The sequence below is a fragment of the Myotis yumanensis genome, unplaced genomic scaffold, assembly GCF_028538775.1.
Source record: "Myotis yumanensis isolate MYYU_CA2020_CCGP unplaced genomic scaffold, mMyoYum1.0.hap1 SCAF_14, whole genome shotgun sequence".
In the NCBI taxonomy this organism is placed as follows: Eukaryota; Metazoa; Chordata; class Mammalia; order Chiroptera; family Vespertilionidae; genus Myotis; species Myotis yumanensis.
The window spans coordinates 15,562,751-15,578,350 of record NW_027223765.1 but is presented as its reverse complement, the minus strand read 5'-3'; the positions used below and the strand labels follow the sequence as shown (position 1 = coordinate 15,578,350).

The following is a 15,600-nucleotide window of genomic DNA, read 5'->3' as shown; positions in this document are numbered from 1 at the left end:
CTAATAAAAGAGAAACATGGTAATTAGCGTACGACCGCTACCCTTTTCATTGGCTAATCAGTGAGTATATGCAAATTAACTGTCAGCCAAGATGGCGGCCGGCAGCCAGGCACTGAAGCGAGCATGAGGCTTGCTTGCTGCGGACTCCAACGTTCCCCGCCTCACTTGCCGGCCTCTCAGCTGCAAGTCTAAGCAACTGTGTACTATGTTGCAAATAAGAAGGTAAACAAAACCCCAGAAATCAGCCGGACTGAAACCCAGCCGGACCGAAACATTGTATCCATGTTTTCAGCAGCAGTGAGGCCTCAGAGCTAAAGCTGGCCCAGAATTAAAAAAAAAAAAAAGAAGAAGAAAACAAGGAGCGGTTGGGAGCTTCAGTCACTCGCTTCAGGAAAACAGCCCTCAGCCCCTCACCCAGACTGGCCAGGCACCCCAGTGGGGACCCCCACCCTGATCCAGGACACCCTTCAGGGCAAACCAGCCAGCCCCTACCCATGCACCAGGCCTCTATTCTATATAGTAAAAGGGTAATATGCCTCCTGGCACCGGGATCAGCAGAGCAGCGAGGCTCCCGGCACCAGGATCAGCGTGACAGGGGGCAGCGCCCAAACCCCCTGATCGCCCTGCGCCTCTGTGAGTGACAAGGGGCGGGGCCACAATCTCCCTATCCGCCCTGCTCTGTTCGTGACAGGGAAAGGCGCCCCAACCCCCTGATCAGCCCTGCTCTGTGCCTGATAGGGGGGAGCTCCCCAATCCCCTGATTGCCCTGGGGCTCTGTGTTTGATAGGGTGCGGCGCCCCAACCCCCTCCCCCCCCCTCACCGCCCCCACGGGCCCTGCTCTGTGTGTGACAGGGTAGAGCCATAACCTCTCCATCGGCCCTGCCCCGAGTGTGACAGCGGTGGTGCCCCATCCCCCTAATCGGCCCTGCTCTGTGGGTGATAGAGGATGGCACCCCAACCCTCCTCCACGGGCCTTGCTCTGTGTGTGACAGGGTAGAGCCATAACCTCCCCATTGGCCCTGCCCTGAGTGTGACAGGGTGCAGCACCCCAACCCCCTGATCCGCCCTGCTCTGTGTGTGACAGGGGGCGGTGCCCCAACTCCCCTATCGGCCCTACTCTGTGAGTGACAGGGGGGAGCTCCTCAAGCCCCTGATCGGCCCTGCTTTGTGCGTGACAGGGGGGAACTCCCCAACCCCCGGATGGGCCCTGCTCTGTGTGTGACAGGGTACGGAGCCCCAACCCCCCTGATGGGCCCTGCTCTGTGAGTGACAGGGGGCAGCACCCCAACCCCCTGATCGGCCCTGCTCTGTGAGTGACGGGGCAGCGCCCCAACCCCCTGATCGGCCCTGCTCTGTGCGTGACGGGGGTGGCGCCGCAACCTCCCCATCGACCCTGCCTTGAGTGTGACAGGGGGCGGTGCCCCAAACCCCCAATCGGCCCTGCTCTGAGCCTGACCAGGGGCTGCACTTAGGGATTGGGCCTGCCCTCTGCCACCCGGGAGCAGGCCTAAGCCAGCAGGTCATTATCTCCTGAGGGGTCCCAGACTGCGAGAGGGCACAGGCCGGGCTGGGGGACCCCCCTCCCCCCGCCCCCCAAGTGCACAAATTTTTGTGCACCGGGCCTCTAGTAAAGTTATATTATGGAACTGGTTTTCATTTTAACTCAGACTGGCTCTGAAGGCCATGCCAAGAAAGGTTGAGTCTTTGAAGTAAGTGAATAACTTAATAGAAAAATAATTTCCCCATTCTGTTATCAAAGTAGTACAAAATTTAGTGAAATGTTGTAAGATGAAGAAGAAGAACCAGTAGAGATAGTATAGCCAGAGGCATTGAGGAACATTCATAGTTTTGAGATTAGTCTACCATGTACTAGATGTCCATTAGAGAAAAAATAACCAGGCTATTATTGCTGAGAAGGCATAGGCATGCTGTCCTTTACTGCTTTCTCAGATATTTACTTTTCTCCCATAACACTGCTGATTTTCTATTAGATATCAATGGGAAACTCTGCTTGTAGGAAAAGATAGTTTTGAAGTTTTATCAAATAAATAAATGTGAAACCCTTTTTTTTTTTGAAGAAATTACAGCCTCAGTGGAGATTGCAGCATGTTTCTAAAATTGGCATGACTTTTGCATAAGTTGATTTCCTGCTTTGGTATAATTTTAGATTTGTTGTCTCTTTCTGGCCTCATCTTGGTTAAAGTAATGTGGGTGGAAGAGGAAGTTTTCATACCTAGCAATCTGCAAAATCTGAGGTCCAAGAAATAGATGCTTTTGGGAAATGGGCACATCTAGTGTGAACTATGTGTTTATTAACAGTGAAAGCTGGTAGGACAAAGAAGTTCAAATAAAGTTTATGATTGTGGGACACATGTGGTGTCTGAGCCAAAGGCTGAGCAGCAATAAGCACATCTACTTCATTGATCTGCTTTTCATATTTTGTAAGAGTTTGAACTTATAAAAAAATTAGATTCTTACTCATTAATTCTTTGAAGATGTTTTTCAGCCGACAAATCATTCCTCTTGCTTTTTTTTAAAAAAAAGAATGATTTTCTTCATGGTATGAATCAGAGAATCAGATTTCCATTTAACTTGATTTTCTGATAAAAAAAATTGAGAAGTATGCAGTTGTGAATTTTGCTTGTTCAAAATTCTTCTGAAACAAACAGTTCTATCATCTAAGGCAGTGGTTCTCAACCTTGGCTGCACATTAGAATCACCTGGGAATCTTTTTAAAATCCTGATTTCTGAGCCTCATCCTCCGGAAATTCTGTTTCTTTGTTACTAATGTTGTGGCCCCACCCCATAACAAAGAAACAGAATTTCCGGAGGATGAGGCCCAGAAATCAGGATTTTAAAAAGATTCCCAGGTGATTCTAATGTGCAGCCAAGGTTGAGAACCACTGATCTAAGGGTTTCCATGCTTCAGCATAACTGGAAGCTCTCATAACCTTGTTCACTAAAATCCCTTAAAGTGGCTACCACCTCAGGTGTGTAATAGTGCTGTTGAAGAAGATGTGGGACCTGTCTTCCATGATCTTGACATTGCCATTTTATCAGAGGCTTGGGTTATTTCACCTCTGTGAGCATCCCTTTCATCTGCAAAATGGAATCAAAATACTTAACTGAAAGGGCTGTTATGAAGACTGGGCCGTTCATTGCCCTCATCTTGAGATTTCATAGACAGGAAGGCTGGAATATTGGGGATGGGAGTGTAATCTCTCTTACTGCTGATTTTGTGTGTGTGTGTGTGTGTGTGTGTGTGTGTGAATTCAAGTATCATTTAAAGGAAAGAAGGTAAATGGAACACTTATCACTGTCTTAATTTTCCCTAAGGATCTCTGCCCACCCCACCCCCTTCCTCATTTTATTACTGTCATAATAGCAAGAAGGTATGAAGGTACTGACAAGAACATGAAAATCTCCTCAGAAGCATACATATCTTTGTCCTTTTAAGAATTGGAATCTAGCTTCCTGGTGAGAAGGTAGCGATTGAGAGTTCTGGCCTTGTACTATACATGATACCATCTGCCTGGGGCTCTTCAATTCGAGACTGTTGATATGAAATAAAAAAGAGGAATGAAAGATCTCAGTGCTACTGAGAAGACTTGTAAATTTACTATACTTTTTTTCTTTCGAGTAAACAGTAGCATAGAAATGTCTTCAGGAGCAAGTAAATGGAACTAGGAAGTTAAAATTTTAAAAAGTGGCAATTTCTAAATAATCAAATTAGCTAAATGAAAACAGTTTTATTTATTGAAAAGGCACACCTTGCCCTTCAGGTATTAATTCTTCCCAGTAAAAGATTCTGTAATATTCTGATTTGCCTCACTGTTATCTTTGTGGATTCATAAGCAAGTACTGTTGTCAGTAGCCTTGTAATCTAGTGCTGCCATATTTGCAGGGACACGTGAGCCCCAAAGCAAAATCTGAGCTAACAAGTTCAGCCAGTGGAAAAGGTGAAAATTGACTTTCAGGTGATGATAGAATGTTGAGAAGTTAGACCTTTGGAAATTTTTCCTGGTGGCATTATTCTGATTCTTTATCTCAGTATAAATTCATGTGACTATATAGTAGCAAACTCAATATTTGATTTTTCTTTTTTGCAGGCTCTTGTACAAATGGATAACATATGTATCACATTGACATTGAGGGAATCACTGTAATTTTATGAGTAAAAGTGCTATATCTATAATATTTGTAGGATGGAAGATAGTTCTGAAATATGTATAAAATCATAATTAATGGTTGATATGCTACTAAATTCTTTAGCAGAATTTACTTATATATTTCAAAGTGTGTTATTTCCGATTTAATGCCCAAATTAAGACATCCTTCGAAGTGTACCTTTCTCAACTGGCATAGATAACTAATGTTCTAATTTTTATCACCATAGATTAATTCTGCAGGTTCTTGTATCCTGTAGTAATGTAGTCTTGTGTCTGGCTTATTTTTCCTCAACAAAATTTTAAAGATTCACTCTTGTTGAGTGTATCAGTACTTAATTTTTTGGTATTGCTAAGTAGTATTCAATTGGGCAATTAGGTTGTTTCTAATTTTTAAACAGACTTGTACAGATTGTTTTCTGGCCATATATTTTCATTTATCTTCGGTAAATGAATACCTAGCAGTGGAAAATAGGTTGGGTGTATATTTAACTTCATAACTTAACAAGCAGTTTTCCAAAGAAGTTTATCAATTCACACTCCCACCAGCAATAGTTTACGAAAGTTCCAGTTTCTCCACATTTTCCCTAACATTTGGTTCTTGGTGTTTTTAATTTTAGTCATTCTGGTGGGTGTAAATGATATCATGGGTTTCATTTGCATTTTCTTAATGACTAATGATGTTAAACATCTTTTCATGTACGTATTTACAAGTTGTATATCTTCTTTTTGAAGTGTCCATTAAAGCCTTTGCCCCTATTTTTTATTGGGTTGTTTGTATATTTATTATTAATATGCAGGTGTTCTTTATACAGTGTGTCCCAAGAAATGTATACACACTTTGAATAATTATAAAGGCAGTGTTTATTAAAATACATTTCATTTTCAAAATGCAATAGAAAAACATGCAATAGAATCTACAGATGTAGTGTGTATACATTTTCGAGCGGACACCCTGTATATTTGATTCAATTTGTCACATATATATGGATAATGAACACTTTCTTCTGATCATGGCTTGCTGTTTAATAGTTTTAATTTATGAACCATGGCAAATTAATTTTTGTGGGTTCTATGAAGTTGGGGGTCAGAGGGTTCAGATCGATTTTTTTTCATGTTTATCCAGGTCTTTGTTGACAATACTTTTTATTTTTTCATTGACTAGTATTAGTGCATTGGTCATATTAAATTGGCTATATATACACGTAGAAGTAGTTTTGGATTCTATTTTGTTAATCTATTTGCTTATCCTAATTACGTCACTATTCCACTACTGTGATTGCTGTAGCTTTTAATACAACTTTCTCATCAGGTAGTGGAAGTCATCCAAATGTGTTCTTTTATTTTAATGTTGTTTTGGTTATCCTAGGTCCTATGCTTTTCCTTATACATTTTAAAACTCTTTTTTATAACTTAATTTTGACATAATTTAAACAAATCATGCTGCAAATTATTGCAATTTCAATGTCTGTATTCTCCAGCTTTCCTTAATGATACTATCTTAAATAATCATAGTACATGTCTTCAGTGAGCATGATACTGCTTTTAATGGAGCAAAGACTGATGTTGGGGGAGAAAAATCATTATACATTAAAAATCACTTTTTAATGTATAAAAGCACTATTATACATACAGTACATGAACAGATATACAGTGTATCTGTGATAGTAACATTTCAGGGGGGATTAGGAAATAATGTCTGAAAAAGCTCCTTTAGGGGCAAAATGGTGAAACGGTTGGGACCTACTGCTATAATTCAGTGTAACTAAGGAAACCAGGAACTGACATTAATATACTGTTAACTCAGGTACATATCTGAGTTGAATTTTACCACTTTTTAAAAAATAAATGTTTTTATTGATTTTAGAGAGAAGGGAAGGGAGAGGGACAGAGTGATAGAAACATCAATGAGAGAGAAACATTGATAGGCTGCTTCCTGCAGGCCCCCTAACTGGGAATAGAGCCTGTAACCTGGGAATGTGCCCTGACTGGAATCCAACTGGTGACCTCTTGATTCATGTGTCGATCCTCAACCATCAAATTTTACGACTCTTTATGTGTACTTGTGTGTGCGTGCGTGCGTGTGTGTGTGTGTGTGTTGTTATATGACATTTTATTACATATGAAGATTCAAGTAACCATGATCACAGTCAGCATACAGAACTGTTATATCATTACAAAGGAAATCCTTCATGTTACCAATAAGTCATAAGTTATACTACTTCCTCAACTCTTAACTACTGGTAACCAGGGATTTGTTCCCATCACTAATTTTGTCACTTTAAGAATCTTTGCTCTAGCCAGTTTGGCTCAGTGGATAGAAAAGTGATGGCAAACCTTTTGAGCTCTGCGTGTCAGCATTTTGAAAAACCCTAACTTAACTCTGGTGCCGTGTCACATATAGAAATTTTTTGATATTTGCAACTATAGTAAAACAAAGATTTATATTTTTGATGTTTATTTTATATATTTAAATGCCATTAAACAAAGAAAAATCAACCAAAAAAATGAGTTCGCGTGTCACCTCTGACACGCGTGTCATAGGTTCGCATCACTGGGATAGAGTGTTGGCCTGTGGACTGAAGGGTCCCAGGTTCGATTCTGGTCAAGGGCACATGCCCAGGTTATGGGCTCGATCCCTAGTGGGGGCCATGCAGGAGGCAGCCGATCAATGATTCTCTCTCTTCATTGATGTTTCTATATCTCTCCCTCTGTAAAATCAATAAAAATATATATATTTTAAAAAGAATTACTACCAAAAAAAAAAAAAAGAATCTTATGTAAGTGAAATCATAGAATAAATAACTTTTTAGATTATCTTCTTTTCATTCAGCATTACACCCTTGAGGTCCATCCAAGTTGCTGCTGTTATATACCAGTAGTTTCATTCTTTTTTATTGAGTGTAATATTCCATTTTCTGGATGAAACATTGTTGATCCATTCAGCAGTTGAGGGACTTTTGGATTATTTTCATGTTTTGCCTGTTACAAATAAACTGCAATGAACATTTATATACAGGTTTTAGTGTGAACTTAAGTTTTTATTTCTTTAGGATAAATCCTGAGGAGTATGTTCGCTGGGTCATTTGGTAAGGTGTATGGTAAATTCTTTCACATTTATTGAGATTTGTTTCATAGTCCACCCCACTTAGTGGAGTATTTATAAATGTTAGGTCATTAGTTGATGATGTTGTTCAAATACTTTACAGTTTCAATATGTAAATTAAATGTCTTTTTCTAATCTGCTTTATGTATTTTGCATTCGCACATCATGGATTCATTTTTATTTTATCAGAGTATATTCTCTGTTACTTCTTGTGGCAGATTTTATTTTGCAAAAGAAAGTCATGACATTATCTTTCATCCCTCATGCTCTCTGTGATGTGGTCTTGCCACAAAGAATGGAGTCTTAATTCCCCCCACTTGAGTATATAGGCTGCCCTTAGTGATTTGAAATCAATATAATGTAGCTAGAAAGATGCTGCATGGCTTCCATGACATGGTCAGAAAAGGCCATACTGCTTTCACTGGGTTATCTTGGAAGACTTACCCTCTAGCCATTTCTTTGCAGATTGCCCCTCTCATAACCTACCTGCCCTGTGTGAGAAGCCAAACCAAATGGAGTGGCCATGCATAGGTGCTCTGACTTACAGTCCTCAATGAGCCCGTACTTCAGCCATTCCTTCAGCCCAGTTGTCACATACATACTGAAGAAAGAAGGCATCTTGGAAGTAAATCCTATAGCCCAGGGGTGGGCAACCTCTGGCACACGTGCCAAACATGGCATGCCAGTAACTTTTGCTGGCACACGAAACCCTCTCTTATAATCTTCCATTTACAATTTTTTTCTTAATATCGACTTTTTTATTTTTCAGATAAATTCAGTCTGGGTGCATCTTAGATAAATAAATAATTTTACATAACAAGTTATCTTACAGACCATAGACATGGATTGACGAGAGAGGGGAAGAGCAATTTCTATGCTTCTGCCTAAACTCTCCCTGCCTTCCTAGATCCGACCAGTGTTTTGGTTTCAGCCTCAGATGCAACGGGTTTTCGTTGACAAGACAACTGCCTCACCTACTTATTCAAAAATTCACTCTATAAAAATGAAACCTGTCTCGCTTTGCCCACCGGTACTAACGAAAGGGGAATAAATTTCTATGTTTCTCTGTTCCTCAAAAGTGCCACTGATGATATCAAACGGAGTCATAAAGTTTTCTGTCGGACTATCAGTGTACATGTATACATTAAAAAATAAATGTATTTTTCATCATCATATACTGTGTTTCTGTCGCTCGAATGAATTTTATTATTTCTTCAAGGTTCTTCACATATGTACACATTAAGAGATATAAAGTAGGCGTAACATGTTCTCAAAAAATTAGGGTTGGCACGCAGAAGAATTTTGAGTCAGAGATTTTGCTGGTTTTGGCACGCACTCACAAATAAGTTGCCCACCCCTGCTCTAGCCCCAGCTTCTGCAGCTATTGAAATCAACACCTGTCATTTGAGTCTACTGAGATGAGGCCTCAGACACTGTGAAGCAGAGAAGAGTCTATTCTGCTTTACCTTTCTGAATTCCTCACCTTTTGGATCCCTATACAGCATTTTACATCACTGAGTTCGATTCGTGGCTTGTCACACAGCAGTAGGGATACATTCTTTTTCAGTAGAGTTTGAAGAGGTAAACTTCAGACTCTACACATCTGAAAATATCTTTAACTTCACTCTTAATTGGCTCTACAATTATTCTTGGATGTAAAGTAATCTCTCTTAGAACTTTGAAGTTACTTCTCCATTATTGCATCCAGGTCTTGCCAGGGAAACATGATGTAATCTGGTTCTCATTCCTTTGTGTGGGAAATGTATTTTCCCTTTTGAAGCTTTTAGGATTTTTGAGTTTCAAAGATTTCATCTAAGTGTGTAAGTAATCTATAGTCCATTTCTGTCCGAGGACTCATGTCTTTTAATCTGTTTCAGTATATTTATCATACGTATTTTAAAATAGGATTTTCCTTACGCTTTGAACTCTCTTACGTGTTGGTTACTTCTTGATTAATTACAGTGTGTTGTCCTTCATCAAATTAAGGTGATTCTTGGCTGTTTTATTTTTTTTGCTTTTTGATATGCCCTGTTACCCTCTCTAAGCTACCTGCATTTAGAGATTGTTGGTGACCACATACTACCAGGAAGAGTTTAGGGTTATCTGGTCTTCCTAGGGGGTATTAGATACTGGGAAACTTGCTGATGAACTTTTGGGGATAATTACCCGTTATTTACTTCTTTTATTCATGGTCTGAAGGCAGTAGCAGATGTGACTCACTTGGCTCCTACTCATGTATTTCAACCAATAAAACTTTAGTTTCCTTAGTGGAAGTCTTTTGCTCCCCATTTTTGCGGCTTCTGAGCATGGAGCAACACCCACTTGTCATAGCAGTTTTTTCCTGGGGAAGAACTGTGGGGAAACACTACTTCCTGGAATCTGAACTCATCTGCCTTTTGTCTTTTAGAAATTCTTGATCATTCTAGTTCCCTGAGGACACTTTCCATTTGTTTTTATTTATTTATTTTCTTCTTTTCTTAATCCTTACCCGAGTACATGATTTTATTGAATTTTAGAAAGAGAGGAAGGGGGACAGCGAGATAAACATGGAAGTGAAAGAAATATCTATCAGTTGCCTCCTCAATAGGCCCCGACCCAGGATCAAACCTGCAATCCAGGCATGTGCCCTGACCGGGAATCAAACCGGCAACCGTTCAGTGTATGAACAATGCTCCAGCCAACCGAAACACCTGGCCAGGGCACTTTCCATTTGTTTTTCAGGACTCTAGGAATTTAAGGAGCAGGTGGGACTCTGTAGCAGGTGCGCAGTCTACCACTTTAGTCTAATTGTGGAAGTTGTGTTTAAAATGCACAGAAATCTCACAGGCTTTTTTTTTTTTTTTTTTTTTTTTATGCACATAATAGTTCCACTTTTTCTTCTGCCAGTTCTGGCTTTCTTAAACCACTCTTATTACTAAATACATTGTTCGTGTGTCTCTTAATCTTGGATCTCACTACCAATAAACATCATCATCATCTATCCTTGGATCTTAGTATTGATAAAACTCCTCTTGTGGATTATATTAATAAGAAAAATTGTAATATTTTAGTCTATGACTTAGTTTTGTCAAGATTACATGAAATATGTTATAAGTGCTACAATATAGTTTGCGGAAATTTTAGAAAGATGTTGCCTATGTCTTACATTTTTTTCTGCTGTATATAAAAATTATTTGGAATGATTTTTAGTGACTGAAATAATCATAATTTTATGAAGTTATAAAACAGTTTTTAACATATTTGCATAGGCTTTTATTTAAGTAAACCACAGTGCTTATTTCCCCCCCAAACAGGTGATTTACTTGAGACTTTCCTATATTAAAGAAATATCTCCCTTTTTTTTCAGAGCAGCATCTCAGACATGTTGAAAAAGATGTTTTGATCCCTAAAATAATGAGAGAAAAGGCCCGAGAGAGATGTTCTGAACAAGTTCAAGGTAATATTCAAATATTCATATAAAGATCAAATACATTTTTTATAATATGATCTGAATTTAATCCTTAGCCTTAGAGTCAAGTAGTCAATGAATTAATATGTATGAATTGTTTCTCACCTTTCACTGAGATACCAGGGTTTCAGCTTTTGGAACTTCCAGATAATATTGAATTCATTTACAATTTAAAAATATTCTCTCAACTTATTAGTAAAAAACGCTTTTTCCCTCCCAGAAGTATAGGTACGTATAGAGACTTAGTATGAGTATTTTGGAGAAACAAGTCATTCTGGTGGTTTTGATAGAGCAAGAAGAAACATAAAATAAAACATGTACCTGTTTTTCATCTGTCAACATATTCATACAGGAATATATTCCAAGATGATTTTCTTTGGTGTCATTGTTTATTGCTGAATTGTTAATGGAATTCCATAGTACTTATTATGAGTCTGTTGTGTGTTTTTTAATGTTTTATCTTGATGATAGAAGCTATTTATGTAAATGGGGGGGACCTTTTCTGCCTAGGGCCATTTGGATATTTATAACTTTACTAGAGGCCTGATGCACGAAATTTGTGCAAGAGTAGGCCTTCCCTCCCCCAGCTGCCGGCACTGGCTTCCCCCTGGCACCGGGAACCCGGGCTTCCCTCACAGCCCCGGCTTCATCCAGAAGGTTGTCCAGAAGGATGTTTGGCTGTCTGGTCTAATTAGCATATTATGGCTTTATTACTATAGATTCTCAGGCCATACAGAATTATCAACTTAAACATTAGCCTGCTATATTTGGTCAAACATTTAATTACCTCACCTCCAATGCCTTGGCAGGGCCAAACTAAATGATTTCACTGGCCTTATATGGCCCTTGGGACAGACAATCCCCGCCCCTGAAAATGGATGTACTATGCACCCACAGACATATGTTTTCTTTGGAAAATGTTTTAAAATATTTTTAATAGAATATTGCTATATTCTATAAACCTAGAGATGTATTGTTGATTAATATGTAACATGGTAAAAAATGTAAGCAAACCAGTGGAAGGTGAAAAATGAGGCTATAAATGATTAAAATGTCAGTTGGCAGTATTATTGTAGAAATGTCTTTTAAAAATAATCTACCTCTTAGAATGGCCAGCTAAAAGAAAAAGTAGTAAAATTTTGCTAAGGTAGGCTACTTTCCTGGCTCCCCTTCTTCACTTTCCCCTGTAGTCTTCTTCATTGATGGACCACAGTAATTCTTAGCAGAGTGATGCGCTGCCACTTCACTACAGGTTTCTCTATAGGGAAGCCAGGCTGTGTCAACTGTAGTTTTGGGACTTTGGATGCTGGGAATATTTCTTTTCCTCTGATGTCTCTCCTTAGAGAATGACCTTTGCAATTAATGGATGGAGGCAGTAAAAAAGAATAGTTCCTCAGAACTGACATTGTATGATGGTCATTTCTGTTTCTTATATGACTTATTAGGACATATTCCAGTTTAACTTCATTTATAAATTAGATTTAAATTAAATCCATCTATATATATAAAAGGCTAATATGCACAGTGTCCCTGTGGGAGATAGACCGGGAGACCGAGAGTTCTATTGCTCGCTATGACGTGCGCTGATCACCAGGGGGCGGCGCAGAACAAAGGAACGCCCTGGCCAGCATCTGGGGAAGGGAGGCCCCAGTTGGCAGCCAGAAGGCCCCAATTGGCCCTGATCACCAGCCAGGCCTAGAGACCCTACCCATGTACGAATTTCGTGCACTGGGCATCTAGTTTATAAATAAATTTGTTTATAAATTACCAATAATTTATTAGTGTCATTCTATGGTATTACTTGTGCTTTCATTATGAATTAATTGTTTAATCAGAGCACTTTCCTTTTACATCCCCCCCCCCCCCCCCCCCCATGTGTCAGGGAAAATTAATTCATTGGCACCTATAGGCAGGGTTCAGTGCACATCTGGCACTGGCAGTTATGCTGATAGTCTCAAGAGCTAATCCTCCACTTGCCTCATAGAACTTTAACATATATATATATTATATACATATATATGTGTGTGTGTGTGTATATATATATATATATATATATATCCTGATTCAGGTGGGGAGGTTAAAACTTAAAAATGGATAATAAAGTTATAGTGTTAGGGTTAACTTTTCACTACCAGGAAAATTTAATAAGTAACTGGTCTAAAGTTATAAATATGAGTTGTATTTATGCAGTCTTGTAACACATTAATTTGTTATCTAGAGTGATAGATTGACTTTTTACTCCCATGATTCAGATAAAAATGCAGAATGATTGTGTGGCTTTGGGTTTTAGAACTGTCTTTTACTCGTAGATGATGAAACTTTGTTTTTGAAATGTAGGAGAGTATAAGTTTAAATTATTTATTTGTTTGTGTTCCACAACTACCACTTTGTAATGGTACAGAAAAAAATGTTTAATTTTTGCTTCTTCATAAAAAATTACATTGTTTAGGCTGTTGACATGTTTCAGTTTCTCTTATTAACATACTTAAAATCTTCTGAAGATTGAAAGCATCTTAAAACTCGGGTTATTTCAATGCATTTGTAATTATTAGGATATGTTATAACAATTGATTTTTTAACAATTGAAATTTTATAGATAATCATATATTGATTTTTTTTAGGCCATATGGTCCAAAACAGTGTTTTACAATCTAAAATTGATTACTTTATAAAGGAATAATCCTTAGTATTCTTCCTATTTAACCTTGTGAATTAGGAAAGAACATACATTGGTATTACTTAAGCGTCTGAGCAACAGCTACATTTAAACTGAACAAGATGCAAATTAGAATCAGGATACTTCCATTGTAATTTATTTACTATTTATCACCTTTGCTTTATTAAATAATTACAGGATTTTATATAAAAGCATTACGCATTGTATAGTTCTTAGATAAAGATATAGGAATTTTAATAAGTGATCTGACTTTCTGCTAAATGCCTGAAACATGATTATGTAGGAAAGCTTTTTCTGTTTGATTTTTATTTTTTCCTCATGTCATTGCAACCCAGTTGATCATAAGAATTGGGTCAGGCTGCCAGCAACTTAGGTTTGTGAAGGGAATGGAACAGCTTTTTGAGGGACAAAGAGAAATGAAATCACTTTCAATGAAAGCAAGATGCCTCATTATAGTCACCAACAGCAGTTATTGACAGCTACACTTCCTATTAACAAGGAGCATTTAACTAAGAGTTTGGCTGTTGGATCTTTGGACTTGATCTAATTTGCTAGCATTAATTAGTTTCTTTTGAGCACAGACACTTGGTGCTCACAGCTATAGATTTGGAGGGCTAATTAGGATAGAAAATTGAACAGAATGGGGTAAGGCATTAACCTTCAACCATTACCAGCTGGGACACTGATAAAGACCACAGAGTCCAAATGCTCCCTATTGATGTGAAGAGTACCCTAATGAATATCAATTTCAGCCAGCTTGCTATATTCTTACTAGTTTTCTCTTCATTATAAAATTTAACCAGCTTCCATGATACCTTCATTATCTATATATACACTATTGTTTTTCATTATACACTGATTTAGTCTGAGTTGCACATTTCACCTTATGTTTTAAACATAAAATGGATCTTTAGTAGCTGATAATATTTAGACTATCTCATGAGTACAATAAAATTTAACTTTTATCTACAATGACATGTTTCTAATTATACATTGAATTTTTATAGTCTCCCCCTCTCAAAAGCCAAAAAAGAAGTCCCCTTCCACCAAGCATGATGGTGGAATCTTTTTTTTTTCTTGGATCTGAGAGTTAACAACTTGTGGTTGATGACCTTTGGAGGTTACTTTCCACTCTGTGACTTTCCATGTGTGTGTGTTTTTTAAAAAATATTTTTATTGATTTCAGAGAGGGAGAAAGAGATCGAAACATCAGTGATGAGGGAGAATCATCGATCGGCTGTCTCCTGCACGCCCCACACCAGGATTGAGCCCAAAACCTGGGCATGTGCCCCCGACTGGAATTGAACCAGGGACCCCCCCCGCCCCAGTCCTCAGGCCGACACTCTATCCACTACGCCAAACCAGTCATGGATCCCATGTGTTTTGACACTTTGCTAACTTAATGATTTATATTTTCTATGTAATATTTTAAAAATATTTTTTGTCATGTATATTGGTAAATTATGCATTCTAATAATTATAAATTTCACTTCTGGAAATAGAGCCTCCATTAAGAGAGTCACTGAACTGCTGTATTTTGTAAAAATTCCTCATTATATTTGCTTTTTTGGATTGCATAGTTGGCATCTGATATTGTCTCTATGCTGAAGAATGAAGTTTGTTTTAAAAATAATAAGAACCTTTTTTTTTTCTTTTGTGACGACAGATCAAGACCAAAAAAGAACATTGTCATCAGGGATGGCCTGGAACTTTCTTTAACCTAGCCCTTTGCACTCCGCTGTCCCCTCTCAGGGGACATCGGAATTCTAGCATATCACTCGGATGTCCCCTCTCAGGGGACATTGCAGTTTATTAGTGATTACGGGGAATTGAGTTATTTCAACGCAACTTTTTGAGACATGCATGTTTCCCTGAAGTTTTATCTTGAAATGGCACAAGAAATTAAATCAAAATATCGTAAAATTACTAAGATATATACAAGAAATGTCAGCGGGTTTTGTGTCGGATTAAACAATAAACTACATATTCCCGATGTGGGACAAAGAAAACAGGACTGCATTGTGTGTTCTAACAGGAAAACACCTGGTGGCAGGCGTCAAACCACTTATTACTGTCAAACATGCACTAATCAGCCTGCAATGCATATTGGGGAGTGTTACAAAACTTATCATACTGTACAAAATTATAAACAATAAAATATTGTTTTTTTTGCAAATATACATTCCTCGATGTCACCCAATT

General features: G+C 38.4%; 1 protein-coding gene across 1 annotated transcript in view; it reads left to right on the top strand.

Moving 5' to 3' along the window:
* Positions 1–15,600, top strand: part of CMC1 (C-X9-C motif containing 1) — a 59,717-nt gene that overhangs the window by 9,856 nt on the left and 34,261 nt on the right. Inside the window, exon 2 of the mRNA XM_070433293.1 lies at positions 10,620–10,709. Within this exon, the coding sequence (XP_070289394.1) occupies positions 10,620–10,709 (90 nt within the window). The remainder of the gene's footprint in view (positions 1–10,619; positions 10,710–15,600) is intronic.